Below are 14,066 nucleotides of genomic sequence, written 5' to 3' on the forward strand. Positions count from 1 at the left end.
GTATTGCTCTGCTGCCACTGCTAAGAAATTCTTAAGTTTTGAACAAGAGGCTCCCCATTTTCATTTTGCACTGAGCTCCACAAATTATACAGTTGTTCCTGCCTCTGGCCCTGTGGGCAGGGCCTGAGTGCCCTTCCGAGGGCAGTGAGTCCTCCTTTCAGAGGAGGAAATGAGGGAGGCAGGGGAACACGGCTCTTCCCTTCCCAGAGCTCCCACTTTTGGAGGGCAGGGTCACCTGGGCGAGTCAGGAGTTAACGTCAAGCAGCCTCACGAGGCCCCGGGACAGTGTGAGCCTCAGGAAGCCTCGGGGAGGTGCATTTGAGCTGGGCTGGGAAGGACAAGAGACGGATGGTACCTCAGGGAGACGCAGGACCCCTGGAACAGCCAGGGCCGGGGGCCCCTTTGTGGGGAGCAAGTGACCCTTGATATTCAGGCTTCAGACCCAGCCCTGCCCCGGGGAGTCGCGGGCCCCTCCCAGCCTCATCTCCCTGTGAATCGTGTGTAAAGGGCTTCGATCACATGCACAAACTTTCAAGTGCTGTACACGTGAGGAGAAGGCAGTCAGGCCTCTGCTACGGGAGCGTGGCTCCCCGCCCCCTGTCTGAGGACGAGATCTCCCTCCGGCTGGCATCGGAGCCCCAGACCTTCACTCACTGCTCCTGGCGGAGGGGGCACAGGTGGTGGGAGCCCCCAGGGAGACACCGAGGGGGCAGAGGGGGGACCGCTCTCCAGGAAACACGCTGATGGCCCTTGTTGCCCCAGACACTCAACCTTTATTTCTCTACCAGACTGCACGTCAGCAGGTGGGTACAGGGCCCTGCCCCCTTCCGAGACCTCCGTTCCCCCAGCAGGAAAGATGCGGAGAATCTCTGGGGGCTCCAGGAAAGTCCCACCCAACTCTGATTCTCTCACTTTCGAGAGAGGGGAGGGCGGAAGTGTGGGCGGAGGGGCTACTGAACGTGGAGCCCATCTGTCTGCAAGGCGGGCCCAGGGGGCCTTTTGGTTCTGGGGACCAGGACAGGGATGCAGGTCTTGATTTACACATAAAATAATCGCTTTGTACACTCTCTAGGAGGGGCGAGGACGCACGGCCATTTACTCACTGCTTCTTCTGCTCTTAGCTAATTTTCGCTGGAGGGGCAAAAGCTGAGTGAAGAGAACACTTGTGTCCCGCAAACACTCTTTTCCCATCATCAGAAGGGAGGGAGCGGACGTGCCCTTGGGTAGCTAACCATTCTTCAGGACGTCCTTTCGGCCCATGGGTGTGGGGACTCAGGATCACGCAGCCGTGCAGACCTTGACGCGGCCAGGCGCTGGGTCAAGGTGTCAAGGCGCAGTGGTCAGGGACCCGAGGACGGCTCGGGTCTCGGGCGCCAGGGACGCAGAAGGCAAATCGTCCTCCGCTTGGCAGAGCAGGCAGCACCAAGACGGCGCGTGCTCTGTCGGCTTGGAACAGAGAAACCTGAGCCTGGGGGTGCGCCGAGCTGCGGCAGGCAGGCTGGCCATCTCCCAGGAAAGGAGGTCCTTGCTCTGCCCCCCTCCCCCGCTCCCGTGTCCCTCTCTCTGAGCCTTCCACCCCCTGCACACATAAACACAAACAGGCGCAAGCCCTCGGGAGCTGACTCCGTGGAAGCAGAGTGGAGGGGGCTGTCTGCCCTCGCTGTGCACAGCTGGGCCTGGCTGTCCCCGCTTCACCCCGGGCCAACCAGGCCCCAGCCCAGGCACTGAGGGAGAGGCCAGAGTGGCTCCCAGGAGAGCTCTGTCTATGCAGAGATGCAGGTCACCTGCGTCCAAGGAAGGGGAAGCAGACTCCTGAGCGCCCTTGTGGATCTGGGGAGGAGGGCTCTGCTGTGGGCTTCTGGGCAGGCCCCGCCCGGGCTGTAGCTCCTGGGCCACAGCTTCAGGGATGAACTGCCCAGGAGGGCCCTAGAGACCTGAATTACAGAGCCCCCAGGGAGATGGGAGGGGGACAGAGACCCCGGGATGGGCCTGGAGGTGGCCGCCCCGACCTCAGCAGGGCCCAGTGAGCAAGCAGGTGAGCGTGCAGGCAGGGGGGGTTCAGGGGGCGAAGGCTTGGGCACCATCACTCTGAGGTACACACTGGAAACTCCACTCTGCTCCCGGCACTCTCTTCTGGAAGAAAACCCGAGAGCGTGTTAAGATGTACGTAGGAGAGCACACATCCACATTGGTTCCTTCTGTCCTCCTCTTTCCCTGGGACAGCCCCACTCTCCCATGGCATCTCTCGGTCGGCCCCCAGCCCCGCTACACCCCCTGGATGTCCCTGGAGCTTCCTTCACCCCACATGTTCCATCAACTCCCTCAGAGCATCTGATGCACATTACCCTCTTGGTTTCCAGCTTGGGGAACCACTACCTACCATCATGAGGTCCAGAAACCCTGGCCATCCTTTACTCCTTGCCCATCCCACATACCAGGCCTGCTATTTCACCATCTTCATCTCTCTTCCTTCACTGCCCCCACCAGGGCTCAAGGCCTCTCACCAACAACCTCCTGTCCCTGGCATCACACTACAGACCTAGCCCATCACTCCCTTCAATGGCTCCCCAACTGCCATCAGAATAAACTCCAAACCTGCCCCATATCCCGAACCCTCCCAGATCGGTCCCCACTCAGTCTCTCCAGGCCTCCCCTCCCTTCAGCCTGGCCCACAGGCCTCTGCCTGACAGTTGAGGTGGGGTAAGAGGCCCCTGCCCCTGACCCTCCGGGACTGACCCAGCATCCACAGTTCTTCCCAGGACACATCTCTCATAAATCATGGGGAAGCCACGAGCATCAGGCCTCAGCAAAACTTCCCTAAAAGGCCACCAGGCTGGCTTGGGAATGTAACAGAGTCCCCTGTCTCACCCCTGCCCTGTCTGCCTTTAGGAGGCCCGAGGGACTGTGGCTGCACAGGGCATAGCTGCCTGGGCTGCCAGCGGGCACACTCCACCCCACCTCTCAGATGTGGCCACAGATACCCAGCCTGTGTCCGTCCTGCGGGTCCCATGGCCACTCCTGAGAGCAGAGCACCACCCTCACGAGCCGAGCTTCACCAGGACCACAGTCAACATCTCAGGTTAACGGTGGAGGTGGAGGCATCTTCCGGGACCAGCTTACCCTGGGCTGGGCCTCAGTGTCTCCCTCCCAAACCAGCTCAACAAGGCCCACCAGCCTCCCTGCCCTGAGTCTCGCTCCCATCTACCCTCCATGGTCACCGCAGTCCCTCCCATGCTTCCACCCTTCTGTGGCTCCCTCTGACCTGAGGATAATGTCCAGGGTCCTTACCTTGGTGTCCGAGGCCCCTGCCACACTCTGGCCTCAGCCCTCTACCCTGCACTCCAAGCCCCAGCTCCACTAAAGAGGCCAAGCCTTTCGAGCCCAGCCTCTTCTCCACCAAGTTCAATCCTCCCCTTTCAAACCTCTGCCCAAACCCCACCTCTTCTAGAAACCACCCCCAACCCTGGCCCAGTAGGGGCTGCTCCCTCCCCAGTCCTTCCAACCTACCCGGTCCTGCTAGGGGCCCGCTCCCCTCCCCCACCCAAGCCAAATCCTCCATCACCCAGTAGCCAGCACTGGAACAGTGCCCAAGACATAGGCTTCTCCCATTGGCTGAGCAACGTTCTCACTTTTCAGCTTTCTCGAGAAGACGCGGAACCTCTTGGCTAGGGAAAGCTCTTAAAGACGAAGGTGCCCACGTCCCCCGGAGGATGTGGGGGACTTTGCAGGTGAGTTAGTGTGGTCAAGGTTGGCCGGCAGCCTTCCTGGTGGCCCAGCCCTGTGCTCCAGCCAGAGCTGGGGCTGCTGCAGACGGAGTTTCAGGTGACAGAGCCATTTCCCTGTCTTCACCTCCCCAGAAGCGCCCTGAGGGTGGGCCCGAGAGAACCATGCCGGGGCAGAATGCCTTGTCTGGCTTGGCTCCCCCTTCCCCACCCCCCGACCTGTGGGCTCCAACAGACCTTGCTTTGACCAAGCACCCGCCTCTACCCTCGGCTGAGCCCCCTTCCCCCTGCCACGTGTGTGGTCACCCTCTGGACAGACCTGCGGTGGGCCAGCTTCTCCAGAGAGAGGAGGCCAACTTGTTTTAGCCTTTTTAATAACATAAAATATTTGCAGTGCCTGGGAGGGCTGGCCAGCATGGGAGATGGGGGCTGATCGGCTGCCCTGGCCCCTGCGGAATGACAGGCACGTGATCTGTTTATGCCCCCTCCACCCCGCCCCGGCACCCTCCCCTGGGCCCGGGATACATTCCTGCCAGAGGTGGCCCTCAAGGACCCAGCTGCTCCAGAGCAGGCCTCAGCCATCTCTGGGCCTAACCCGGGGCCCTCAACAGCAGCCTGGCCACAGACCTACAGCCTTGGCTCAAACTCCCAGGAACAGGGACTTTCTCACCCCTGCCTCCTCCCTCTCTGGGCAGCTCGGGCAGGGTCAGAATCACCCACGCTCTGAGCCCCTGGCAGAGGCAGGCAGGTGGACACCGTGCCCCAGCCTGCTCCTCCACTCACCGCCCCCCACGCCAACCCTGCCATTCTGTCCTCCATTCCCGGGTTCAGGCAGACCCAGAGCTGTGAACTCAGAAACAGAGAACCGCCTGGGAGACTGCTGAGAATGCCTGCATAAAATCAGGCCCGGTTCAGGGAAGCCAGAGGCCAAGCAAGGCCCAGAGGAGGGCACAGCAGGCCTGGCTGTGCAGGGCTGGCGGCAAGTGAAGACAGCGAAGCCGCGTGGCTCTGAGCAGTGCTCCCGCTGGCGGCCCAGTGAGCCCAGGGCCCCAACCCCTGCAGCGCAAGACCCTGCGGACACTCACTGCAGCCTGGAAGCAGGGGTGGGCAGGGAGGCGGGCTGGAGGCGAGCAGGGTGGGGAGGGTCTGGGGCCTCTCACTCACCATCCACGTGCTTCCGGGACAGGTACTTGAAGGCCTCATCGAGCAGGATGACAGGCAGAGATATCTGGAGCACCACCACCCACTGGTGCCCACTCAGTGGGGTCACCTGGAAGATGAGCTGCGGCAGGGTAGTTCTGGTTAAAGGAAGGAGTGCCCAGAGCCCCCCAGATCCACTGCTTCATACACCCGGACTACAGTGGACTCTTCACGAGCACGTCTGAGATGCCTCTCAAGGTCCCCCCTCCAGATGTGTCCCCCCCGTTTCCTCTGCCTGAGGTGCTCTCCCCTGCCCTCACCCAGAGGACCAAATCCTTCTGTTCTGTTGGGAAGTGGGAGGGTTTCTGCACTGGGAAAGGGCATCAGGTTTCCTCCTGCCCCAGCCTGGGAAGGTTGCCCACCTCTTCTGTTCCCCAAGTCTGGGGGGAGGGTCCCAAAGTGGAGGACACATCTGGAGGACAGTGGCTGGCCAGGGTCCCAACACAGGCTGCAGTCACAGAGCACCATCAGACCTCCCCCATCACACCCCCCAGGCAGTTTCCATCACGAACAGGCCCAGAAAGGCCTAGCATCAGAGGAGAATTAGGACCCTGTGACCCCAGGAGCCCGAGAAGGTGAGCAGGGCTGGATGGAGACTCACAGGCAGGGGCGGCACAAGCAGGATGAGGAAGTGCAGGGCCATGGACATGGCCACAGCCACCAGCAGCCAGGGGTTCAGCCAGGGCGGCATCCGCAACAGTGACTGGTTCTCCGAGACGCTGCCAAGGGCACAGGGCGCTCACCTCAGGCCAGGATGCAGGCAGGCCCCACCGTGGTCACCCACCCGCCCCCCCATGTGAGATGCAGCAGGTGGTCTGGGCCTCGGCACTGCCCTTTAAGGACGGGAGAGCTTCTGGGAGGCCAGTGCCGCCGGAAGGTGGATGTCACTGCTGCCCTCTCAGCCCCCAGGGGCCTATGCTGGGGCTTGGACACCCTTTCTCTGCCCCTCAGACCCAATCCTGGCCCCTCTGTTTCCTCACACCTCCATCAGCAGGTCCACCAATTTGGGCCCCCATGGGTCCTCAGAACCGTCTTCTGGACCCTCTGACCCCCCGACCCCAATCCTGGACCCCCGAAACCTCAGACCGCACTCCTGGACACCTCTGACCCCAATTCTGGGCCCCACTGACCCTCAGCCCCCATCCCTCAACACCCTCTCCAGGTCCCTCTGCCCAGCCCACCTGTTAAGGGCGTTGCACATCTCAATGGTCACCAGCACAGACAAGGCCATGGTCGTGGGGAAGCGTGACTCAAAGACCTCGCATTCAGTGCCGGCAAAGAGCGGGTTGTCCTCTGAGCACTTCAGGAAGTTCCTCTGAGGGCCCCCAGGTGGGATGGGGTGGGGTGGTGGCAGGGAGAACAGCGGTCAGGGGCGGGGCCAGGGCATGGGAAGAGGGAAGCCTCACTCCGCCCTCACCCTCAGCTCACATCTGAGGACTCAATACAGCCAGCACTGCCGCGGGGAGGGTCCAGGGAGGGTGCTCGCTCTCCCAGGATGGGGACAGAGGGGCTGCACTGGGCCAGGGAGAAGGGCAGACCGTTCTGGGGCAGGGGGGTGGTGGGACGGAGGGGGAGCAGCTGGCATTAGGCTGGGGATGGACGGCAGGGGGCCCTGGAATCAGGGGGTGGGGGCCTGAGTATCCGAGGTACAGGAGTGCGGACGGTGATTAACTGAGGCCACAGAGTAACATGAGTAAACGCATATGAAAACTGATCAGTAAAATTATACTTGAACAGAATTCACCCTTGGTGGGTAGAAGAGGAAGGTTACTGGGGCCCTAGTCATGATTATTAAATAAGATTCCATTCACACCTCCCTCCACTTCCGCTGCTGAAATCGAGCTCTACCAGACCTGCCCTTTGCTTATGACGTGGCCTAACTCATGGCCAGGTGCAGGCTTGCTGCACAGCTTCTTCATAATTAACAGGGAGCTCTCGGGGCTCAATAAGGGAAGTGGCCCTTGCCCCTGCAGCCCCAGGGGAGTTTTCTTCCTGCCCATAAACCTGGCTCACAGAATCTGCTGTAATAACATGCTGAACTGAGGACACTCGTGAGAACTTCCGTCTTGTTCTCTTCCGCACCACGGGGATAAGCATGAACGTTCATAACCGTTCAACAGCTCTGTTCTCCAACAATACAAATCTGGCCTCTGGAATCTCATCTGAACACAGTGATCCTTTAAGCTAAAAGTTCAGAAATGGCGGGGGGGGGACACATGCTGTGAAAATAACTCTCAAAGAGAAATCTGTAAAGTGACCAGCCGTCTGACCTCCTGTCCAGGAAATCCATCCCTCATTTCCCCCCGGGCAAAAATGCGGGTAAGGCGACTCTGTCAGCCAGAAGGGGCTGCTGGCACTTCCCTCTCTCGTGCAGAATGCAAAATTGTAAAAGACTATGGCTTGGCTAGATTTCTTATTTTAACAAAGAGATGGAGAGTCTTATTTAAACGAACAGTGGGGATTTCTCCAAAAACCAAGCTCCGGTATTTGGGACAAGTGCATGTTTTTATTTGGCACTGGTCACAGGCCAGAGAAAATGTCCTAAACTTTGAACCCACCCACTGATCAAGAGGACCAAATGCTCTTGCGAGTTGTGTCACCACCGCCAGGCCCCAGCTCCAGACCTTAATGGTAAGGACCTTGCACATGCATGTACCCACAAACGCAGTGCACACACCTCCCACTCGGGCATGTGTGTGCTTGCATCCCTATGCCCGTGCACGGGAAGAAAATACAAACAGGATTGAAACACGGAGGTGTTTCCATAGACAAACGCCCTGCCCAGTTCAGACCTCCTGGGTTTCAGCCGTGAGCACCTGCCACACACGCATTGTCCCCAGGTCGTGGGTCACAGTGTGGCCTCCTACATTGTTTATTAGAAGGTGCTCAGGGCTGGAACTTCTGCCTCACAGATGCACGGTGAGCAGCCCCCGAGGGGTGGGGAGGCTGCTTCTTTGGGGGAAGCCACTGTTCTGCCTACTCCTTCCCTTTGCCTCCCTGGCTATTTCCTATTCACCTTCACCTGCAAGGCCCCCTCTGGGTTTCATCAACTTAACACTTACATAGCTCTTACTATGTGCCAGGTGTTGGTCTAAGCACTTTGTAAGTATTGAATCATCTTAGCCCTATGAGGCAGGGTCTATTATCCATTTTATATGGATGAAGAAACCAACAGAGAGGTTAAGTAGCCTGTCCAAAATCACACAGCTAGTGTGTGATGGAACCAGGGTGGGAACCTGGGCAGCCAGGATCCAGGATCCACTCTGCTGCTTTTACTCAGTGTTCCTCCAGGAATCAAAGGGGGCTCTGGGCACTTCTCCTGAAATTGCAGCACCTGGAGCTGAAAGTTCTCTTAGGTCTACCTCTTGACCATCTCTGAGTTCCACAGCCACCTGCCTTTTCTCTGCTGAAGCACTTCTCACTGTGAAATGTGACTGCCCATTTCCGTGGCTCTCTCCCCCACCGGACTGTACGCTCTTTGCAGAGCCTTTGCCGGCTCGGTCACTGTCATCGCCCTAACAATTTGTGCCTGGCGCAGAGTCAGTGCCTAATAGCTGTTTCTTAACCACGTGGATAAATGAGAAATGGAATGACCTGAGGACAGTTGGGAAGGTGGCACCAAGGGGACTGGGGACTGACTGGTAGTGGGCATGGGATGTGTGTCTAGCATGACCCCAGGGGTCATGACCCCAGGGGATCCACAGCACAAAGGATGGTAACAGAGGCAGGGCAGGAAGGAGGCAGCAGCGGGATGGCTGGCACATCCCCACTCTCCAGCTGCTGCCCCCACAGGAGCTACAGGAGCAGGTGCCTGAGGCTGGTCTGAGCCATCTGCCAAGGGCTGCGGGGCCACCAGCCTTTGGGACAAGGGTCTGGGCCCATGCTCTTCACTGCTGCCAGGAGGGAGAGCCCCATGTGCTTGAGGGCTGGTGGATGGAGGAAAGCATCCCCAGGCTGCCTCTACCTAGATGTGAACCCCTGAAAGAGCCCTCACGCTGCCCTCAGGGTGGGGAAGACTGTACTCCCCTGACACTCCCAAGAGTGGCCAGGAAGTCAGGGTCCCTCTCTTGAGCTCTTCTACCTACAGGAAAGTAGCAAAGTCAGGCACAGTCAGAGGAAGGAAATCCCACATCCCCGCCTCTCTCCCCTTTAAATGAGAAACCCACAACTGGCTTTGCCGGAATTGCCGCGAAGGTTCTTTCAAGCAAAGGAGATGCACTGGCTGCTCAGACAGAAGGACAGACTGACAGACAGCAGCTGAGGTGGGGCTCCCTGCCTGCTTCCAGAGCTTTGCTGAGCTAAGCCCGGCCCGTGGTGTGCACCTGCCAGCCAGGTGACTTCCAAAGGTCAGAGGGTCCCTTCCCCGAGAAACAAGTTGGTTATGAAAGTGGGGAGCCCGGCAGATTCCTTCCGTCCACTGTCAATTGCTCCAGTTTGACCCTCTGCCTGAAGTTCTACCATTTAGGGGCTCCTACCTCTGAGCCCTCAATTGTTTGGGCAGTTTCCCAGTAAAGGTAAGACACTTCTGGGCAGTTAAGCCCCTTGGTCCCCCTGTAACTAAATGATTGGGGGAGGAAGTAGCCTCCTCTCTGGCTCGGGGGCTGTGCTGCCGTCCCTAGGCTTCCTGTGGCTTCTGAGCTTGTCTCTTTAGGTGGTGGATGTCTATATGTGAGGAGTGTGGCGGGGGGCGGGCGGGACAGCCACTGGCACCCGTGGGGTTCTGGACTCCTTTCCCCTGGAACTCCAACAACAACTTGGGCTGTGAGTTCTACCTCCCAGATGCCCCCAACGGGCTCCCTGGCCATCCCTTGCTCACCAGCTGGTAGAAGGTGACCTGAGGTCCCTCGGCATCATACAGGAACCACCAGGTGGCAGCAGCCACTGTGGCCAGGCCAACGTACACTGTGGGGAGGGCAGGAGAAAACTGGTTATAGTGGACACCTCTGGTTTTCTGGTATCCGTTTCCCCTTCCTAATAATTCGCTGGAACCACTCTCTCCCTTTCTGAGCCATGTGGTTTGCACACTACTGCAGGAGTAAGAGGACAAAACGCTCTTTCTCCTGCTTTATTTGAGGTTGTAATGGGGCAAGTACAAGGGCTGGAGCTATGGCAGCCATCCTGCCACCCCAAGGAGCACCTGCATGAGAATGGAGCTGAGGCAGAGCCAAAATATGCCAATGGTACTGTCTGAGGGCTGGGTCCAGCCATGCCTGAGGCATGATCTAATCTCTTCAGTTACATGAGCCCACACAGTTTCTCTTGGCATAAGCCAGGCTGAGTCATACTGGTCTGTAGTTTGCAAGTGTAACTGATACAAGGGTCTTAGGAAGCTCCAGGAACCGCACTGAAGACTGGGGCCCCACTCACCTCCAATAGCCAGATATCGGAAGAAGAGCCAGCCACTGATGAGGGCCTCCCGAGGGTTCCGGGGCCGCTTCTCCATAATATCCAGGTCTGGTGGGTTGAAGCCCAGGGCCGTGGCAGGTAGGCCATCCGTCACCAGGTTCACCCAGAGCAGCTGCACAGGGATCAGGGCTTCGGGCAGGCCCAGAATTGCTGTGATGAAGATGCTGGAACCAGAGTCATGGGCTCTAGCCCCAGCAAATGGAGGGTACAGCTCCTACTCTTACCCCAGGCCCAGGAGCTCCTGCACTGTCTCCACAGCAGCCCCGCCTCACACTGGGCCACCCCTGCCCCCCCAGTCCCGGCTCTGGTGCCTGGACAGACCTGCCTTTTAGGCCTCTCCTCCTGAGGACACAAGTTCTCTTTAGGGGGCACACACACACACACACACACACACGCACACACATGTGGACAGTGCATGCCTGAAACATATACACATTTGTTCACAGATGTGTATTACAACCTAGCACAGGTTACACAATCCCACAAACACAAGCAAACACCTACATGCTTGCCCCGACGTGCAGAGATGCAGAATTCTTACATAGCCAGGCAAACGTGTGCACCGTTCTCCACAGGCATCACTCACATGTGAACCTAAGTGTGTACACAATTACACACTAGCACAAATCCTCATGCGAAAAGATGAACAAGGACGCACATGCACACATGTACACACACCCCTCACTCAGGCATACACCCTATGTGCACACACACACACACACACACACACATGCACGAACACATTACTGCCCAAAGGTGAAGCAAGTTCTCCCATCTTGCAGGACTCTGAAAGTGGGAAGAAGGTCACGGCTGGAGGGATGACAGGGGACTTTTCAGGCACCAGCTTAGGGGCTGAGGTGCATCAGGGCCTCTGGAGAATGATGAGGTGTCCCCATCCCTCCCCACCCTGAGGTGGGACTCTGGAAGGCCCCAGCCTTCCAGGGCAGGGCACGGGTCCCTCCATCCCTGCAGCCCCATCCCAGGAACAGGCATTTCCCCAGTCTTAGGGATGCAGAGCTGGTCCAGGGGGCTGGAAGGAGGGAACACAGGGCCTCACCAGACGACCTCGCCAACATTGGAGGAGATGAGATAGCGGATGAATTGCTTCATGTTGCTGTAGATGGCCCGGCCCTCCTCCACTGCAGCCACGATGGAGGCAAAGTTGTCATCTGACAGTACCATCTCTGCCGCTGACTTGGCCACGGCTGTGCCGGAGCCCATGGCAATGCCGATCTCCGCTTTCTTCAGGGCTGGGGCATCATTCACCCCGTCTCCAGTCTGAGGGCCAGGTTAGGTAGGTTCATGCCTGAGAAATTTCCCTTCTACCTCCCTGACTCCCCTCAACTCAGCCTATCACCAAGTTTAGGGGATGTCCCCGAAGAAGCAGACAACTGGACAGAACAAATGGTGAGGTCATGAGCCTAGAAACTGATCTGGGGATGAGGCTAAGGGGAAGGCAAGGAGTGCAGATAAGGACAAAATTGAGGAGATCAAGTCAAAGATCAGAGAGGATGGTGAGGTGGGGACAGGGATGAGGGTGAGTCAACGCCGAGAGCAGGGGTGAAATTCAGGTGGGATGTGGGGTAGAAGATGAAATTGAGATTAAGGACAAAGGTAAGCTCAAGTCAGGAATGAGGTGAAGGTCATGACCCAGGTCAAGGTCGGTTAGGTGTTGTAGTCAAGGGGAAGGCTGGAGCCAAAGTGAAGAGCAGGGTCAAGAATGGACTCCTTTCAATATAAAAAAATTAGATTAAGGTAGAGGTCAAGTCAAGGCTATGGTCCATATCAGGAACGATGTCATGGTAGAAGTTGGAGTTGAGGTCAAGACTGAAGGCCAGATAAAAGTTGAGGTCAACATGAAGTATTGGACTGCGGGGGGGATCAATGTCAGGGATCAGATCAGGGTCCAGGTCAAGACTGGAACCCATATCAGGGTTGAGCTCAGACTAAAGAATCAGTTTAAGGGCTTCCCTGGTGGCGCAGTGGTTGGGGGTCCGCCTGCCGATGCGGGGGACGCGGGTTCGTGCCCCGGTCCGGGAGGATCCCACGTGCCGCGGAGCGGCCGGGCCCGTGAGCCATGGCCACTGAGCCTGCGCGTCCGGAGCCTGTGCTCCGCGGCGGGAGGGGTCACAGCAGTGAGAGGCCCGCGTACCACAAAAAAAAAAAAAAAAAAAAAAAAAGAATCAGTTTAAGATGGTCAAGGTCAAGGTCAGGGACACAGTGTGAAGATCAAAATAAGGTCAAGAACAAGGTTACAGCTGTAGTCAAGTCGAGGTTGGTGCTCAGCTCCTTATCCAGGTCTAGGCTGAGCCACAGGTCAGGATTAAGGTCAAGGTAAAGGACTGGGTTAGGCTGGAAGTCAAGATTATAAACTGAGGCCAAGTCAGGGTTGAGGCTGAGATTGAGAATCAGTTCAGTGTTGATGAAGAGGCCAACAATCAAGAATGAGACAGAACAAAAACTGGGTCCAAACCAAATGTCCATCCAGAGGTGAATGGATAAAGAGACTGTGGATGGGAATTCCCTGGTGGTGCAGTGGATAAGACTCTGCACTCCCAATGCAGGGGGCCTGGGTTCGATCCCTGGTCAGGGAACTGGATCCCACATGCATGCCGCAACTAAGAGTTCACATGCCACAACTAAGGAACCCTGGAGCCGCAACTAAGGAGGAGCCCGTGAGCCGCAACTAGGGAGCCCGCCTGCCACAACTAAGACCTGGCGCAACCAAACAAACAAGCAAATACATAAATAAATAAATAAATCTTTAAAAGAGACTCGGTATATTCACAGCATGGAATGCCACTGAACAGTAAAAAAGCTATCGTGTAACTGATACCTGCAACAACATGGGTAAACCTCAAAGGAAAGAAGCCAGACACAAAAAAGCACATGCTGTATGATCCCACTCACATGAAAATCCAGGAGAGGCAAAACTAATCTATGATGCAAAAAGATGGGAAGGAGCATAAGGGAACTTCACGGGTTGACGGTAATGTTCCCTAGCGCGTGTGGGGGAAGAGTGTACTGATGTCTGCAACTTTGAAACACATTTAAGAAAAGATGGATGAAGGATGGGTAGAGGGATAGGTACGTGATAAAGCCGATATAACTATGTTATTTATAGAATCTAGATAGTGGATATTTACAGGCATTCACTACAAAAATCATTTTGACTTCTCTTCGTGTTTGAAATTTTTTGTAATAAAATGTTGGGAAAAATAAGAATGAAGCAGAAGCAGCGGTTGCCCGGGTTGCTCCTCCCAAGGCTTATGGCAAGTGCTTCGCCCCCACCCTCGCCACCTTCCCCAGGCTCCCGTCTCGTGGCCTCACCATGGCGGTGATCTCATTGAAGGACTGCAGGTTCTCCACGATGCGGGACTTGTGCGCAGGCTCCACCCGAGCGAAGCAGCAGGCCGTGCGGCAGGCGCGGCGCTGCTGCTCGGGGCTGAGGTCATCGAATTCTCGGCCCGTGTAGGCCTTGCCCGCCACGTCCTCTGTGTCCTTGAGGATGCCAAGCCGGCGGCAGATGGCCACAGCCGTGCCTTTGTTGTCCCCCGTGATCATGACCACACGGATGCCCGCCTGGTGGCAGCGTGAGATGCAGGCAGCCACCTCGGGCCTCGGAGGGTCCAGCATGCCCACGCAGCCCACGAAAGTCAGGTCCGTCTGCAGGGAGGGGGCAGATGCGAGTGGGGCCTGGGCCCATCCTCAGCCTGCCACCTGCCCAGCGCCGCAGGC

At 57.5% G+C, this 14,066-nt stretch overlaps 1 protein-coding gene across 1 annotated transcript in view; it reads right to left on the reverse strand.

Annotated features, from left to right (window-relative positions):
- Nucleotides 1-762: 762 nt before the first annotated feature.
- ATP2A3 (ATPase sarcoplasmic/endoplasmic reticulum Ca2+ transporting 3) overlaps nt 763-14,066 on the reverse strand; it is a 33,311-nt gene continuing 20,007 nt past the window's right edge. Inside the window, exons 14-21 of the mRNA XM_059998427.1 lie at nt 13,659-13,994; nt 11,386-11,606; nt 10,290-10,492; nt 9,739-9,824; nt 6,104-6,237; nt 5,524-5,641; nt 4,887-5,004; nt 763-2,133 (exon numbers count right to left, since the gene is read on the reverse strand). Of these exons, the coding sequence (XP_059854410.1) occupies nt 2,084-2,133; nt 4,887-5,004; nt 5,524-5,641; nt 6,104-6,237; nt 9,739-9,824; nt 10,290-10,492; nt 11,386-11,606; nt 13,659-13,994 (1,266 nt within the window). The 3' untranslated portion in view covers nt 763-2,083. The remainder of the gene's footprint in view (nt 2,134-4,886; nt 5,005-5,523; nt 5,642-6,103; nt 6,238-9,738; nt 9,825-10,289; nt 10,493-11,385; nt 11,607-13,658; nt 13,995-14,066) is intronic.

This window comes from Delphinus delphis, chromosome 19, assembly GCF_949987515.2.
Source record: "Delphinus delphis chromosome 19, mDelDel1.2, whole genome shotgun sequence".
NCBI lineage: Eukaryota > Metazoa > Chordata > Mammalia > Artiodactyla > Delphinidae > Delphinus > Delphinus delphis.